The sequence below is a fragment of the Pseudopipra pipra genome, chromosome 19, assembly GCF_036250125.1.
Source record: "Pseudopipra pipra isolate bDixPip1 chromosome 19, bDixPip1.hap1, whole genome shotgun sequence".
NCBI lineage: Eukaryota > Metazoa > Chordata > Aves > Passeriformes > Pipridae > Pseudopipra > Pseudopipra pipra.
Window position 1 is genome coordinate 9,203,962 of NC_087567.1, and position 13,517 is coordinate 9,217,478.

Sequence of the window (13,517 nt, forward strand, 5' to 3'; positions counted from 1 at the left end):
CACAGCTCTGGGGGGGCTGATTTCCTGTGAGTAATGTATGCTTGTGACATACATCACATATGAGGACCATGCCAAAAGGTTTTAGCTGACATGTGCCACATTCCCCCCTTGTCTCTGCTCACGTGGGACTGACTCCTCACAGCATTCCCACGGCAAACCCTGGATCTGCATCCCACTGGCCTGGGAAAACCTGGACACTGCAGGCTGTTTTATTTGTGCTTTTCTTTTTTTGTTTGAAGCTTTGTTCTTCAGAGGCAATTACGTTTGTGAGCTAGTTTTTGTTTTCAAAACTTCCAGAGGACAATTTCAAAACACTCCAGATAAATCAGCAATTGCCAATACTGAATTATTACAGTTGTTTCAAGTTGAGGGAAATGAATTTGTAATTGTGGCTTAGATCCCAAGAACTGCTTGTAGTTCTCCCTTCCCAGACCACAAATTCTGGCCTTAGTTTAGTTCCAAGTGCTTTTTTTTTTTGTTTGTTTTCAGATGAAAAGTGATCAAACTCACTCAACCCATGTCTAAATACATCTCCCCATTGACTGTGGCTTTACTGGCTTGAAAGCATCTTAATGTTTTCAGAAAGATAGAAATGATACTGTCAAGGTTGGCAAACCAAATAATTGAACTAACTGTCATGGCTTAAAATTCCAGCTGTGATCAGGTTAACACTTCTCCCATTTTTCCTTTTCCAAAAAGCAGAACTTTGACAACTTCTTTTTCCCCCACCTGCAGAGACGGACCGACCCAAGGAGACAGAAAAGCCTGAAGGTTTCAAATAACCACTGCACATTTAAACAACAACAACAACAAAAAAAACCCCAGCACCCAAACAAAACACAAGCTTCATATTAAAAAAAACCCCAAGTTTTTTGAATGGTAAACTGATTGTACAATATAGGTCAGATTTTTGGCCTCACAACCTTGACAATGCCAATTTTGCATAAAGAAACGAGATGAGGATGGGGGTTCACGTGCACAGTTGCAGTCTACAATGTTTTATGCACTTAAAATAAATTCTTATGAGAACAAATTAGGTGCACTTAAAAATAGAGACTTATCATCATGACCTGTCTTGAATTTTCCAGTTTTCCTTGTTGCTTTAAGAAAGTCAAAGGTAGATGGTTAAACACAATTTCATAACAGAGCAGTTTGAATAATACGTAGAACAGCTGAATACACAACACAGTTTCCAAGAATTCCTGTTTCAGGGTGAGGTTCCCATGGCTGGGATGCAGGGAATTGCCATCCACACCAAATAGGTGAGGGCTCCATATCCTACTATAACCTACTCTGATTTTTGCATCCTAAAATTTGGCTAGTTCACATATTTAAAAGGAAATAAGCAACACAAGCTGTCTTTTCCAAATAAAAATGCTTTTATATATATACATAAAGGAAGAAAGAAATAGTTAAGTAACTTCTAGTTGGCTTTATAGCAAAATAATCTACATTTCTGCATAATTTCAGGCATGAAAACCCATGGTTGCATTTAGAGAGTGACAGTAGGACAAGCTGACACTTCCAATTCATTTGGTGGATAAGTTACATTTGTTTTACATCATCTGGCAATAAAGTTCCAACATAAAAGCCTCAGCTAGGAATTTTATTTTTGATTAAAAAAGAATGTTCCAAAAAATAAAAGTGCAACAAACCAAACCAGAAACAAAAACCACACCCCCCTGCTTTGTTGGATGACTCTCTCTTCCTCCTCATAATTAAAGTTTTTGGAGCTTATTTTTCTTTTTTTTTTGTCCTCTGTCCTATCAGCAATTTCTATTTCACAGCTTGAGTGCTTCAACAGAGATAACAGCATTAGTATTAATGAAGTGGAAACATAGACATTCAATTTCCATAGACATTTTCTTAACTTCCATACTTTCTGAATCTGTAAAATTAGGGCTCTGGATAAGAACTGCATGTTCAGAAATTTCAATTTCCCTACTCTTAGCACTTCCACTTCTAAAAAAAAAAATATCAAGTACATGCCATACTGGAAACCTCTAAAATGTTTTAATAAAATTTAAAACACAGGGGCAATTGTTATTTTTCCTAAACAAGATTCTCTTTGCCGGAGAGATCAGGCTATCACTGAACAGAAGGGGAAGGAAGAGAAAAAGGGGATTTGTTCAGTTGCTGACCTGCTGGTTTAGGTAGTTTAGCTCTGAATGCAAGAAAGTCTGTAAACGTATTAAACCTGGTTATTCCAAAGCTTTGAGGAAAGGCCTGAACACAACAGGGAAAACACAAACAAGACTGAAAATAAGGAAAGGGAATACATCCAGGGCAAGCATGGTATTTTCCTGACATTAAACTACATCCAGAGAGCAACTATTTGGCAATTTCTTTCTGGAAAGCCTCCCAGATTCCCCCCCTCCACACACACCCATCGAGGCTGGAGAATCCAAGCAACTAATCCAACCACTTCCTTTCACACCAAGATCTGAATTAAGAACCACGTCAGGCAAAAGCCAACCCTTTTTTTCTCTTTACAACACTGCAGAAGTGTTTAAAAAAAATTTCTCATACAACAGAACAGGTTGTATGTTATTCTGCTGAATCAGGTTAGCCAGTCACAAAATTCCATGGGAATTAGCAACTTAACTCAGACATTATTGCATAAATATATCCCAGCAGCTCCACCTGACTGTGCCCTTTGCATCTGCCACCACATGACAGATGAGACTGTTAATTAGCAGCATGTTAACCTGCTAAAAATTCCAGGCTGGGGACACTTCAATCAGCCCAACACAGTGGCAGAGACTGGTGTTCCCATGCAATGCTGTGTTGTGAGGGAAAACATTAAGACATTTAAAATCCCTGTTATTTTCAAAGAATAAGAAGAAGACTTAAGTCCTGTAGTCCCTGAGGTTTGTCATGAGGTGCTTTGCAGTAGGATGGTTACTATCCCTTTTTTTCCCCCAAAAAATAAAAGTTAATTATCTTAATATCTGGTGCAGATGGGAAGCTGAGATCTTACACTGGGTATATCACACTAAAAGTTACCTTAAGATAAAAGCCAGGCAGTGATTTGTTGTACCAAAGAGATCTCAACTTTTACTGCTGTTTTAATTGGAATAACAGGCAAGACTACAGAAAGGGTTAAATGATTATAAAGAAAATTTGGAAAGGGAAAGCATTATTTTCAAATTACAAGGCCTGACATAACTTTTACTTTGGATTAGAAATGTTGGATATACTTCTGTCACCAGGGAATTCAACAGTCAGAATCAAGCAAAGTAGTTTCCCCCTACATGACAAGTAATTTATATTGGAAATAATACACTGATTAAACAAAATCTAATTTTTAAGGGATGTTCTTCCCCAAACAAGAAAAAAAACCATCACCCACAAAAAATATTTCATGCAGGTCTAAATTCCTTCAGACAATCCAGCAAGAGATGTCCCAAATCTGCCTGAGGAAAACATTCTGCCAGAAACCCCATTGCTATCTCTGCTCTTTATAATGCAATCACAGTCTCACTTCAATGCTGAGACAACTACAGGATCCAGATACAACCACGGCTTGTTCTGTAAAACAACCCAAAAATACCTTCTGGTCATCCTTCCTTAAAAATCATAACCAGAAAGGAATTTTTTTCTAAAGCTTTTACCATTTTTTTCCATTCCTCTGGTTGCACATCAACATCCTCCCTCATTTCCCATGTCCTCCTTAGTTTCTCCAGGAGGGAATCAAATCACTGGCCCATGGAGCACTGAGCATCCCTTACAACCCATCCCAGTCAAATCCACTGTCCCACAGCACCCCAAACCCCCAGACAGGACTGGCAGATCCTTGGGAAGATACAGGGAATGGCTGACATTCCCAACACAGAGTTCTGGAGCAGATTAACTCCAACCCATGCCCATCATTCCTTGGGCAGGAGTATCCCTTCCCAGCTGGACAAAGGTTACACAGGGATTTACACTCAGCCACCTTGGCAGCACTTCCCACCTTTTATCCCTGTAAAGCTGGGCATTAATGCTCATTAATGGACCCACCTAACAAAAACCAATCAAAGCTCTGCTCCCATTTCAGGGCTTTTTCCTTAGCTCTGGACTGACCTTTGGAGAGGACATGGAAGGGCAGAGGTCTGAAATCTCTATTCTATACCAATTAATATTTTGATAGGTTTAATAACATTAAAAAAAATCAAAATAACTTAGAATTTTTTAAATATAAAGATCCATTCCTTATACATGAACTTAAAACTTGTTTTATATCCATTTTTCTAATGAATATGAATTACAGTCTCACATGCAGAACCTAAACCTGGACTGAGTTTGGATAATAAAACTATAATTTTATTATTTCACTAAACTGCCACGATATTTTGTTAAGCAGTAATGAAAATGTTCTGTATCCTGCACATTATGAACAATGACTTCACATATTTAGTCTTGGATATTCAGATAAAGAGTAGATCAAGACATGACTTTAAACCAGGCCTTCCACGTTCTGCTGAGAGACCTATCGAGCTGCTTTTCTTCACTTGGAAAAGGAGGGATAAGAAATTCTCTGTGCACAAACAACTGATCTGCTGTAAGTCTGGTGATGGCCAAAGCTCACATAAATATGCTCAAACAGTTTCTAATAATACAGGGTAGGGAATGGAGCCAGGGGAATAAAGTCAGAGATCAGAACAGGAGAATATAATGAATTAAACCAGTTGACTTCTCTTCCTCATCTTCCACCCCAAGAAAAAAGATAAAGAATAAAAGACTAAAAGACAGGGAAAATAAAGCATCCACAAAGAGACCTACATAAAAATAAAAGCTTTAATAAGTTGTATTATACAGAATATTCTATGCTTTAGAAAGACAGAGGAAAACCAGGACATGTACATGCCATACTGATTATATTGCTCAAAAGCACCCAAAGGTGCTCAAGTGATGGTAACAACAATTCCTGGTAAGAAGAACATTTGGGACAGAAAATGATAGAAGAGGAAACTGATACACAGAGAAAAAGACACTGTAGCACCACAACAGACAAAACCAGCACCAAGAGAAGAGGGAAATATTGTCAATTATTTGCTTCATTTTACAGAAGTGTTAACATGAAAATATTACAGTGAAATAATGCTGTGGTACACGTGAAGCACGCTGCAGAAATCACCACCAGGAAAACAAATGTAGGGTTCAGATTTCGAAATGAGAAAGTGGAATTTTGATACATATATTTTTCACTCCAACTAATAAACTCTGGGATCCTTCCCAGAGACACAGGACAGTTCTATGAACATCTGACAGTGCCTGGGTACTTTAGAGGATTTCACTTCAAACCTTTGGTTATCACTGTTACCACCTACAGGTCATAATGCTGATTCCATTTGGGATCAAGTGTATTCTTCACAGTATCTGTAGAATGGCATTGGCCAGATCCATCCACCACAACCTTGGCAAAGGGGTCGGGAAGTCCTGAGGGGAGGAAAAGAAAAAAAAACCTGGCAAATGGCTCAGGATGCTTTGAAGACCTGCATCATTGCACAATTCAATTTTTAATCTCTTATTTCAAGTTGCCTTTTATTCATAAATGAGCACCATATTTAATGAATGGGAACAACATGGCATATTAGGTACAGGGAATGGTAAATTAGCAGATTATTTCACTGGTATGGACCAGTAAAAAGTTGTCTGAGTCAAACACATTGGGGAAAAAATAATCTGAACATCTTAAATCTTCCTAATTCAGGGGTGAGTAAAATCTCAGTATACAAAGAAGTCAGCCAAAGGCAGAGAAAACAGATTTACATTCTCCCTATGTTTAAGATAAATCACAACTACGGTTTTGGCTGATATTGGTATCACAGAAAATTGCCTGTAACAGGTTATTGTTGCTTTTGAGGTGCACTTGGTTTCCTGCTAAGCTTTCTGCTTCACTGTCTGCCAGCTCTGCACCTCAGAAACACTGAACACAGGACCAGGTGAACAACAAAAATCAGTGCTAAGATGGTGCTGGACTGCCCAGCTGGGCATGGAAAAGCAGCAGGAGCAGCCCAGAATCAGCACAACCAACTGCTGGATTCCACCCAGGGATTCACTGCCCCCGAGGATGGTCCCACCACTGCTGCCCCCAGCTCAGCCCATCCTGTCCCTTTTCCCCCTCATCCTAATTCCTGCCCTCACCCCAGTGCTCAGTGACTCAGTGGGGGAACTGAGGTGGGAAAACATGAATCCCATTTGCTGTAGAGCAATTTAGGCCCAGTTCCACTTCCTCAGGTGACTCAGGTGGAGCTGGGCAGGACAAGTGCCAGGGAAAGCACGTGGGGAAGGGGAGGAACAGAACCTTGGGATCTGTGTTTCAGCACTCAGGAGCATCACAGAGCTCAAATCTTGAGTTGGTTTGGGTTTATTTTCAGGCACCATTAAACTGTCAAACACCCAATACAATCAATACAGAAATCTAGATCAAAGACAAGTATCACAAATCACTGTATCATCCCCTCTCCAAGCTGTTTCCCAAGCTCAGGCCTGATATTTGGAATTCCTCCTGCTCCCAGGTGATCTGTGTGAGCAGACACAGAAAATAACATTCCTTTCTGCCTCCTTCATCTACTTCTTAGCACTTCTTTCAAAACATTATTAAAATTAATTAAAATATAATTTCAGTGTAGCTTGGTATTATGAGGTGATTATTAATAATTAAGAAGCACATCTGTTTGCCTGACAAAAAGTTCTTACATGAAAAACATTTTAATAAATATATGACACTAATTGAAAAACATGTCATTTGCCTGAGTGGGTACATTTGTTTCCCACTCCCATAAAACCAGAGAGAGTGTGTCAGTGTTTTAATTATTATTATGAATCTGGTGAGTGTCACTTTAGAAAAAATTAGAAGCCCTGAAATAAAACAGTGTGAAAACATCAAAGCCCTCGCCTCCCTTATTGCAAAATTATCTTAATACAATGATCATGTGCAAACATTGGGCTACAGCACCTGCATAATATTTATCCCATCTATAAAAAAATGTATAAAACTTTAACAGCTACTTACGGAAAAAATCCTTTTTCACCAGGTTTTTTGCACACAGTACTGCAAGAAAAACAGAAATACAAAATTAAGTTACTGGTTGCCAACTTGAAAAGAAGAAGTTACTTCACCTGTCCAGCATTCCAGAAAATCCTGCTCAAAATAAAATGAATATAAATGAAAACTGTGCTCCTTCATCATTTATATTGTTCTACAGCCCAGCAAAAGCTTCCCTGGTCATTAAAAGGAGAGTATTAGGCAGCCAAGGCTTTTCTGTTATCCTGCATGGTAATAAATAAAAGGTTTTACCTGAAAAACATCTGGGTGGAGCAGACTAACTTCTAAGGCCAGAGTTTTGATGGTTCCAAAGATATCTTTTATTTGTAGAAGTTGATAATTGTTTCAGGTTTTTTTTTTTTTTTTTTGGTTTGTTTTGCTTTAAAAGGGGAGGAACATTTGCATTTGTCAACCAAAAATACCAAGAGGAAAACAATCTCCTATGAAAATAAATTTAAATAAACAAATAAATAAATAAAAGGTCAAAGGGGACAACTTTCATATGAAGATGCCAAGGCACACAATGAAGGCTTCTCCTCACAAACTGCAATACTCAAGGCTTATCTATTATCACAGGTTTAATAAGCAGGAAATATTAGATTCCCCTGTGAAACATTAAAATATTTACTGATAACACAAAAGGATTCTTGGGGATTGAGTAAAAGCACAAATTCCCACAGCCAGTACAAAAAAAAAATTAAAAACAGGGGAGGGGGGAGAGATACTTGGTTGGAACTGATACTGCAGGAGGCTCCTCGTTGTTCAATTCCCTGGGATGTTTTTCCTATGAGGTCGCCAATATTTATTACTGCCAGGAAATGCAAAGACAGGAAAGTGCATCCAATAATCCCATCCCAAAGACATCACCTAAAACCAAATGGAATTGGCCCTGCTTTCCCCCCCAGAGTATCCCCACATCGATCCTGAAGGGCTCCTGATTCCCTAATTTCTTTTGCAGCATCCGAGTGAAAGCAGGCAGGGGTCCATGAACATCCTCATGGGGATTTGCATGGTCAGGGCACAGAATCACCCCCCTGAACAGTCTGAATCAATGGAATTCATGTTTTCCCCATTTTTACGTCCATAAAGATGTAGATTTTAATGGAACTTTTTTCCATGGGAACTCAGCACTGTAAAATCCAGCTCAGGTCTAAGGAGTTTGGATCCTCCAGTCAAAACAGAAGGTGACACCTATCAATGGCTGCAGGTAGTCACAGAACAATCCTCTCACTTTGACATATTCCACAGGAAAGGCACACACAAGTTCCCAGGAACCTTGATTCAAGGGGAAAAAAACTGCCTGGTTCCAGGTTGTCAGCTGTTGGGTTGTTTTAAAGATGATAAAAGTAATAAATAGAATTTCTCTCCATTCAGCAGCAGGGCTCCATTTAAAGGATTTCCACTCAATAATTCCAAACAGTCAACAGCAGTAAAATACTAATGGAGAGCCAAATGTTTTAGGTATTTCTGATACCTGGAGTTCAAGCACATGTAGAAAAGACTGTCACACCACCATCTACTCCACAGAACATTCCAATGAAGTCCTTAGGATGATGTAATAAAAACCCACAGTTACTAAAGAATTCCATGTGTCCAGCAATTTAAAGTCTACTCTATTCATACCATTGAGAACAACTGAAATGTATTTGAAGAAACAGATAATAAGACAAACCTAGCAAACTGCTTTTGCAGCTCCTGAAGATTTAATTACAAGAATATTCTCAGCCTGAGAATCACCTGCCCAAGAACTGCAAGAGGTTATTGCTCACCAGCAACCTTTCAGGTAGTGGTGAAAAACTTCAAGCAAAATAGATGCTTATATAAATGGCCCCTTTTTTAAAACATCTAAAAAAGATATAATTACTGTCACAATTTCAACCATTACAAGTAATGGGAAGTGTCACATGAAGGTGAAGGCTTTAAATCCAATAGTTAAGTCAAAATTCATCCATAGCACAGTGAGCCACACAGGGTGCTCCTGGGACTGTATAATGTCCAAGACAAAAGAGGTTTGACTAATCTTTTGAGAGACAAATTGCAAGGTTAACTAATTACAACACTCCTTTTCAAAAGTACAGCAAGCCTGCCAGTGTAGTTTAACCCAAGTCCCATTTTTATAAGATCAGGCACATGCACAGCACACAGACTAATAACTGCTCCCCCAGCAATTAGCCAGGAGTGAACAAACTAATATTTTTGGCTCAAGATTTCCCTCTCTAGTAACCACATTTAAGGAAAGTCAGATGTCAACCCACTCTGGCTTTGTCAGGTTAACAAAACAGGAGAGATGCTGAGAAGCCTTCCATTAACAACACCCTCTGTGCCAGGTATTTTAGGTGAAAAAGCCCAGGTCCCAGCTCAGTTTTAAGTGAAACAATCTCCTTCCACACACAGAGCTCTAATCTAGCTCAGGACTTTTTTTGCACAACGCTGGTGGGAAAAGCACCAGAGTTTATGCTCCACTTTTCTAACAGTTTCAACACCGTATTTCAACCTATTCTGAATATTCTGATAACCAACTGATTAATAGTTCCTTGAGAATAAAAACTAAGGAAGTTTGGCTTCCTATGGATTTATGTTTTGTGGTTGACTGAGAGCTATGGCTGAGGCTTTTCCCAGCGGTCAGACAGACACTCTCCCACACAGACCCTCCCGCGCTCCGGCAACTCAGGATCTCCTGCTGCAGCTTTTTCCTCTCCCTCCAGGTCACTGCCTGGGTCTCCTCTTTATCCAGGCAATGATTCTCAGAAAACTCACGGGACTTCATTATCTCTGAGTCCTCCATCCTATGTTCCATTTGAGCTAAAGATTCAAAAACCAGAAAGAACCACAAGGAGATTTATTTCCCTGGACAAAGCCAAGTTAAAACGCTGATGATTCTGGACCCAACCCACGTCATTATCAGATCTACCACTAACAGGTCCTCAGGAGGCACAAGGGCACAGGAGGGGGTTATTTGTTATTTGTACGTGCTTGTTTTAAGGCACTTTTTATTGAAAGTATTTTAAAACAAGAAGTTAAGCTGTTTAAACTCGCACTGGAACTAGAACACGAACCAATGGCTGGATACACTGACACTGGCTCGGGGAAAAAAGGGGGGAGTGTTGTGTTGTAAGTGCATCATCAAATGACATTAATGCCTTCTAGCACACATCTGTAGATAAAGTATTTATTACAGGGTATCAGTGAGTCAGTGGATAGTTATGTTTTGTGTTTATTGCAGACTTCCTGGGTAGTCTACAGACAGGAGACCATTAATATTCCAATATGAAGGAACAATACATACGTGCCAAGACAAACAGCACATCAATTGTACATACTATACATACATTAAATATCTTTTTATCGTGCTTTATGATCTCATTCTAACATATGCTACTCAGGTCAGCTCACAGAAACTTGAAAAGAGCATTATATTATAAGCTACCCAGTCTCCTTCTGTGACAGCTTTGCTACAAAACACTCAAAAATAAGAATTAAGTGAATCACGTTTGCCAATTTCCTTTTTCTGATTTATTACTCCAGTGACTGACAAAGAATGGTTTACTGAAAAGTTATTTAACTATTGCAAGTAAATGCAAAATATTTAACATCCCCAAATTCCTGCAATCTGTGTGTTAGCTATCAAAATTTACATGCAATTACAGAGGGGGATGTGAATAACTAGTTAAACCCACATAAAAATTGACAGGAACTATGAATATTCAAAAGGTGAATTTTACAGAAAGATAAATATTTGTCTCATTTTCTGAACTCTCTTACTCTTTTTGAAGAACTCTTGTTACAACTGTTTTCTACTTTGGAATCATTTTTACAGAAAAATCAAATTTTTAACGACATCAAGCTGTTGTTGTGGAAGGCATCCTATGTTATACATTACCACTATTTTATGTGGTATTAAAAAGTATGTTTATTGCAGAGTAGTAAGTATATCAATAACACCATGTCTCTTGATTTATGACAAATGACCAGGTTTAAATGTGCTTGAGGTAGGAGCACCTCAGGGCTACAGCTGTAGCCAAGCACAATAGAAATACACTGAGTTTAAAATTTCTGTGTTAAAAAATAACATTGCTTGAGCTATCTTAAGTAAATAATTTTTAAATGTGTGTATATTTGAGACACGATCGGTGAAAGGTAACGGGAAGACAGGTAAGAAAATAAAAAGCAATCAGAAATGTCCATGGAAGCGAGCACAGAAGGAAACCCACAATCAAGACATTTAAAATTACACAACTTAGTAGGAAACCCCCCATCCCATGTCAGCCATCCGTAAGAACCACCACTGTGTCAACAGCCAGCCCTGAGGTTCCAGAGAAGGAAAGGACTCGCTCCAAAGCTAAGATTATGTTTACTAATCTTCTGGCTTTCCACGTGTCATCACCACAGAAGAACAAGCTCAGCCTTCCCAACCCAACCAACAGTTTTGACGTTATAATTCCTGTTGGTTTTTTTCTTTCCCCAAGGGTTTTCCTCCCAGAAGAAGTGCTTGTTCCAGGACATATGTAACACGTGGGAGAGCGAGCAGGAGGACAGGCTGCCTATCAGTTTTTACCACAAGAGCTCACTTGGAAGACAAGTCTTTCTCCCCCTACAGAAAGAGCATCTTTTAAGGAAAGCCATTAGTGCTGGGTTTGTGATCAGATCCCAGTTGTTTGCATGTTCTGTGCAGTGCAATACAATCACTGAAATCGGTCCCAGCTGTAGAAACACAATGCTGGGCTGTTGCTAATGTGTGTTGTACTGATAATGAATGGTCGTCTATGCTTTAATCTGAATAAAGCTCCCAACTGCTCTGCCTCTCCTTGCCAAAAATTCCCCTTCCTCCTCCAGACTGTGGTTGCATTCCAATTACACTGCTGATTGGAATGAGCCTGCTTGGGGGAGGGAGAGGGAGGGAGACAAATGAAGGCACACACACACACCCCTCCTGCCTTCGGAGGGTGCCCCTGGGACCCAGAAACCGCTTGGGTGTTTGAACCTATGGCTGACACAACGGACTTCTCCCCACATTGTGCAAAACTCTTCGCAAATTCACTTACTTCTCACAGAAAAGCATTTGTGACAGGCACAGGTTCCAGCAGGATGGCTCAATACTTGAAACGTTTCGAACAAATTCCTACTGGTTTCTTCCATTGTTGGCACGCTCCAGAGAAACTTATATTTTTCTGCTTGCATTCCCTCCTTGGACCTGCCTGAATTCCCACATGGGAAGATATAAAACAGGAGGTCTTCAACTGTTCATCGAACAAAGAGCTGTAAATAACACCACACGGATTTGCAAATCCAGCTGTTGAGGTAATAACTTCCTCAATTAAGGTTTTGAAACAAAAATGTTTATCCCAACTATTCATGTTAAGTTTTATTTTACAATTAATCTCTCTGAGAATTTTTTTTAAGGTTTCATTTCCTAAGAAAGGTGCTTTTTCTGCAGATGGACAGAATAAGCACAGGACGCGATCGTAAACTAAAGTTTACTTTCACTTAATGAAATTCCTGCATTTTGGAAGATTGCAATGGATTATCGTCAAGAAGGGGCACACAAAGACAGGTAAACCTAACAAATATGTGTTTTACAGGTGTGCAGGGGTTTCAGTAAAGAAGGGTTTGCAGCAGGAAACGGGTCAGAACGCAGCAGCTGAGCGTTATTCCAACCAGGATGGGTTTCACATTGCACCCCCCAGGAACGGGGCTGCAGCTGTTCCTCCCTCCAAGCAGGTCCACAATCCCAGGGATGCCAAGGTAGAGCAGGAAGCTGGACTGGTTTAACAGAAAATTAACCTTCTGGGGAGATGGATTAGTTGGCCATTGGCTCCAAGAGCTGCCTGACTTCCCCTGCAGTCACACCATCCCTAAACCTGTGCAGCTGCAGAGGAGGGAGGATCAGCCACTCTGCCCTTTTGATGGCAACACACAGTTGCACTGGAGAGGTGCACCCCATACCTTTACATTGTTTTTCAGCTCTAAAAACAAAGTACACCCCCCAATATTTTCATTTTAATACAGACTGATAGTTTTTCCTCTTGCCTCTGTTTTGATTTTGCCCCCAGGACACCACAATAACCAGCTAACACCCCTCAGGTTTTCAGAGACATCTCTAATTCTCTTTCAGAGACACAATCTTCACCTTAAACATTCGGGTTTTCTATTTCCCAAAGAGCAGAGTTAAACCACAAAAAAGCATTTCTCTTGCAAGTGTACACACAACTGCTGCCAGGCTGCTCTGTTTTAGGGACAGCTGCTCTTCCCCAGGCTCCCAAAGCACCAGAAATTCAGAATAACCCAATGAGCTCTAAACTGGAGTCAGTACAAAACACATGCACAGAGGCTGGATGTGAATTAGGAACCTCACAACATGATCCTTTCTGTCCCTGTGCTGTGGGAGTCAGGACAACTTGGAAGGGATGGCAACTTCTCCAACAGGCATCACCTCACAGGTACATTTAGACCTCACAGTGGTAGGAAACAAATTTCTAATTCTCTT

At 39.9% G+C, this 13,517-nt stretch overlaps 1 protein-coding gene and 1 long non-coding RNA gene across 5 annotated transcripts in view; one reads left to right on the forward strand and one right to left on the reverse strand.

Annotated features, from left to right (window-relative positions):
* SMURF2 (SMAD specific E3 ubiquitin protein ligase 2) overlaps positions 1-13,517 on the reverse strand; it is a 58,059-nt gene that overhangs the window by 25,213 nt on the left and 19,329 nt on the right. For 2 of the 4 annotated variants that reach the window (XM_064676377.1, XM_064676379.1), the window contains exons 2-3: positions 7,001-7,039; positions 5,313-5,421 (exon numbers count right to left, since the gene is read on the reverse strand). In XM_064676377.1, coding sequence (XP_064532447.1) covers positions 5,313-5,421; positions 7,001-7,039 — 148 coding nt within the window. Of the gene's footprint in view, positions 1-1,070; positions 1,101-5,312; positions 5,422-7,000; positions 7,040-12,075; positions 12,476-13,517 lie in introns of those variants that run through there. The other 2 variants (XM_064676376.1, XM_064676378.1) reach the window with 2 other exon arrangements.
* Positions 8,508-11,832, forward strand: LOC135424805 (uncharacterized). The gene is made up of 2 exons (XR_010435363.1): positions 8,508-8,816; positions 11,500-11,832. It is a non-coding gene; the product is annotated as an uncharacterized LOC135424805 (long non-coding RNA).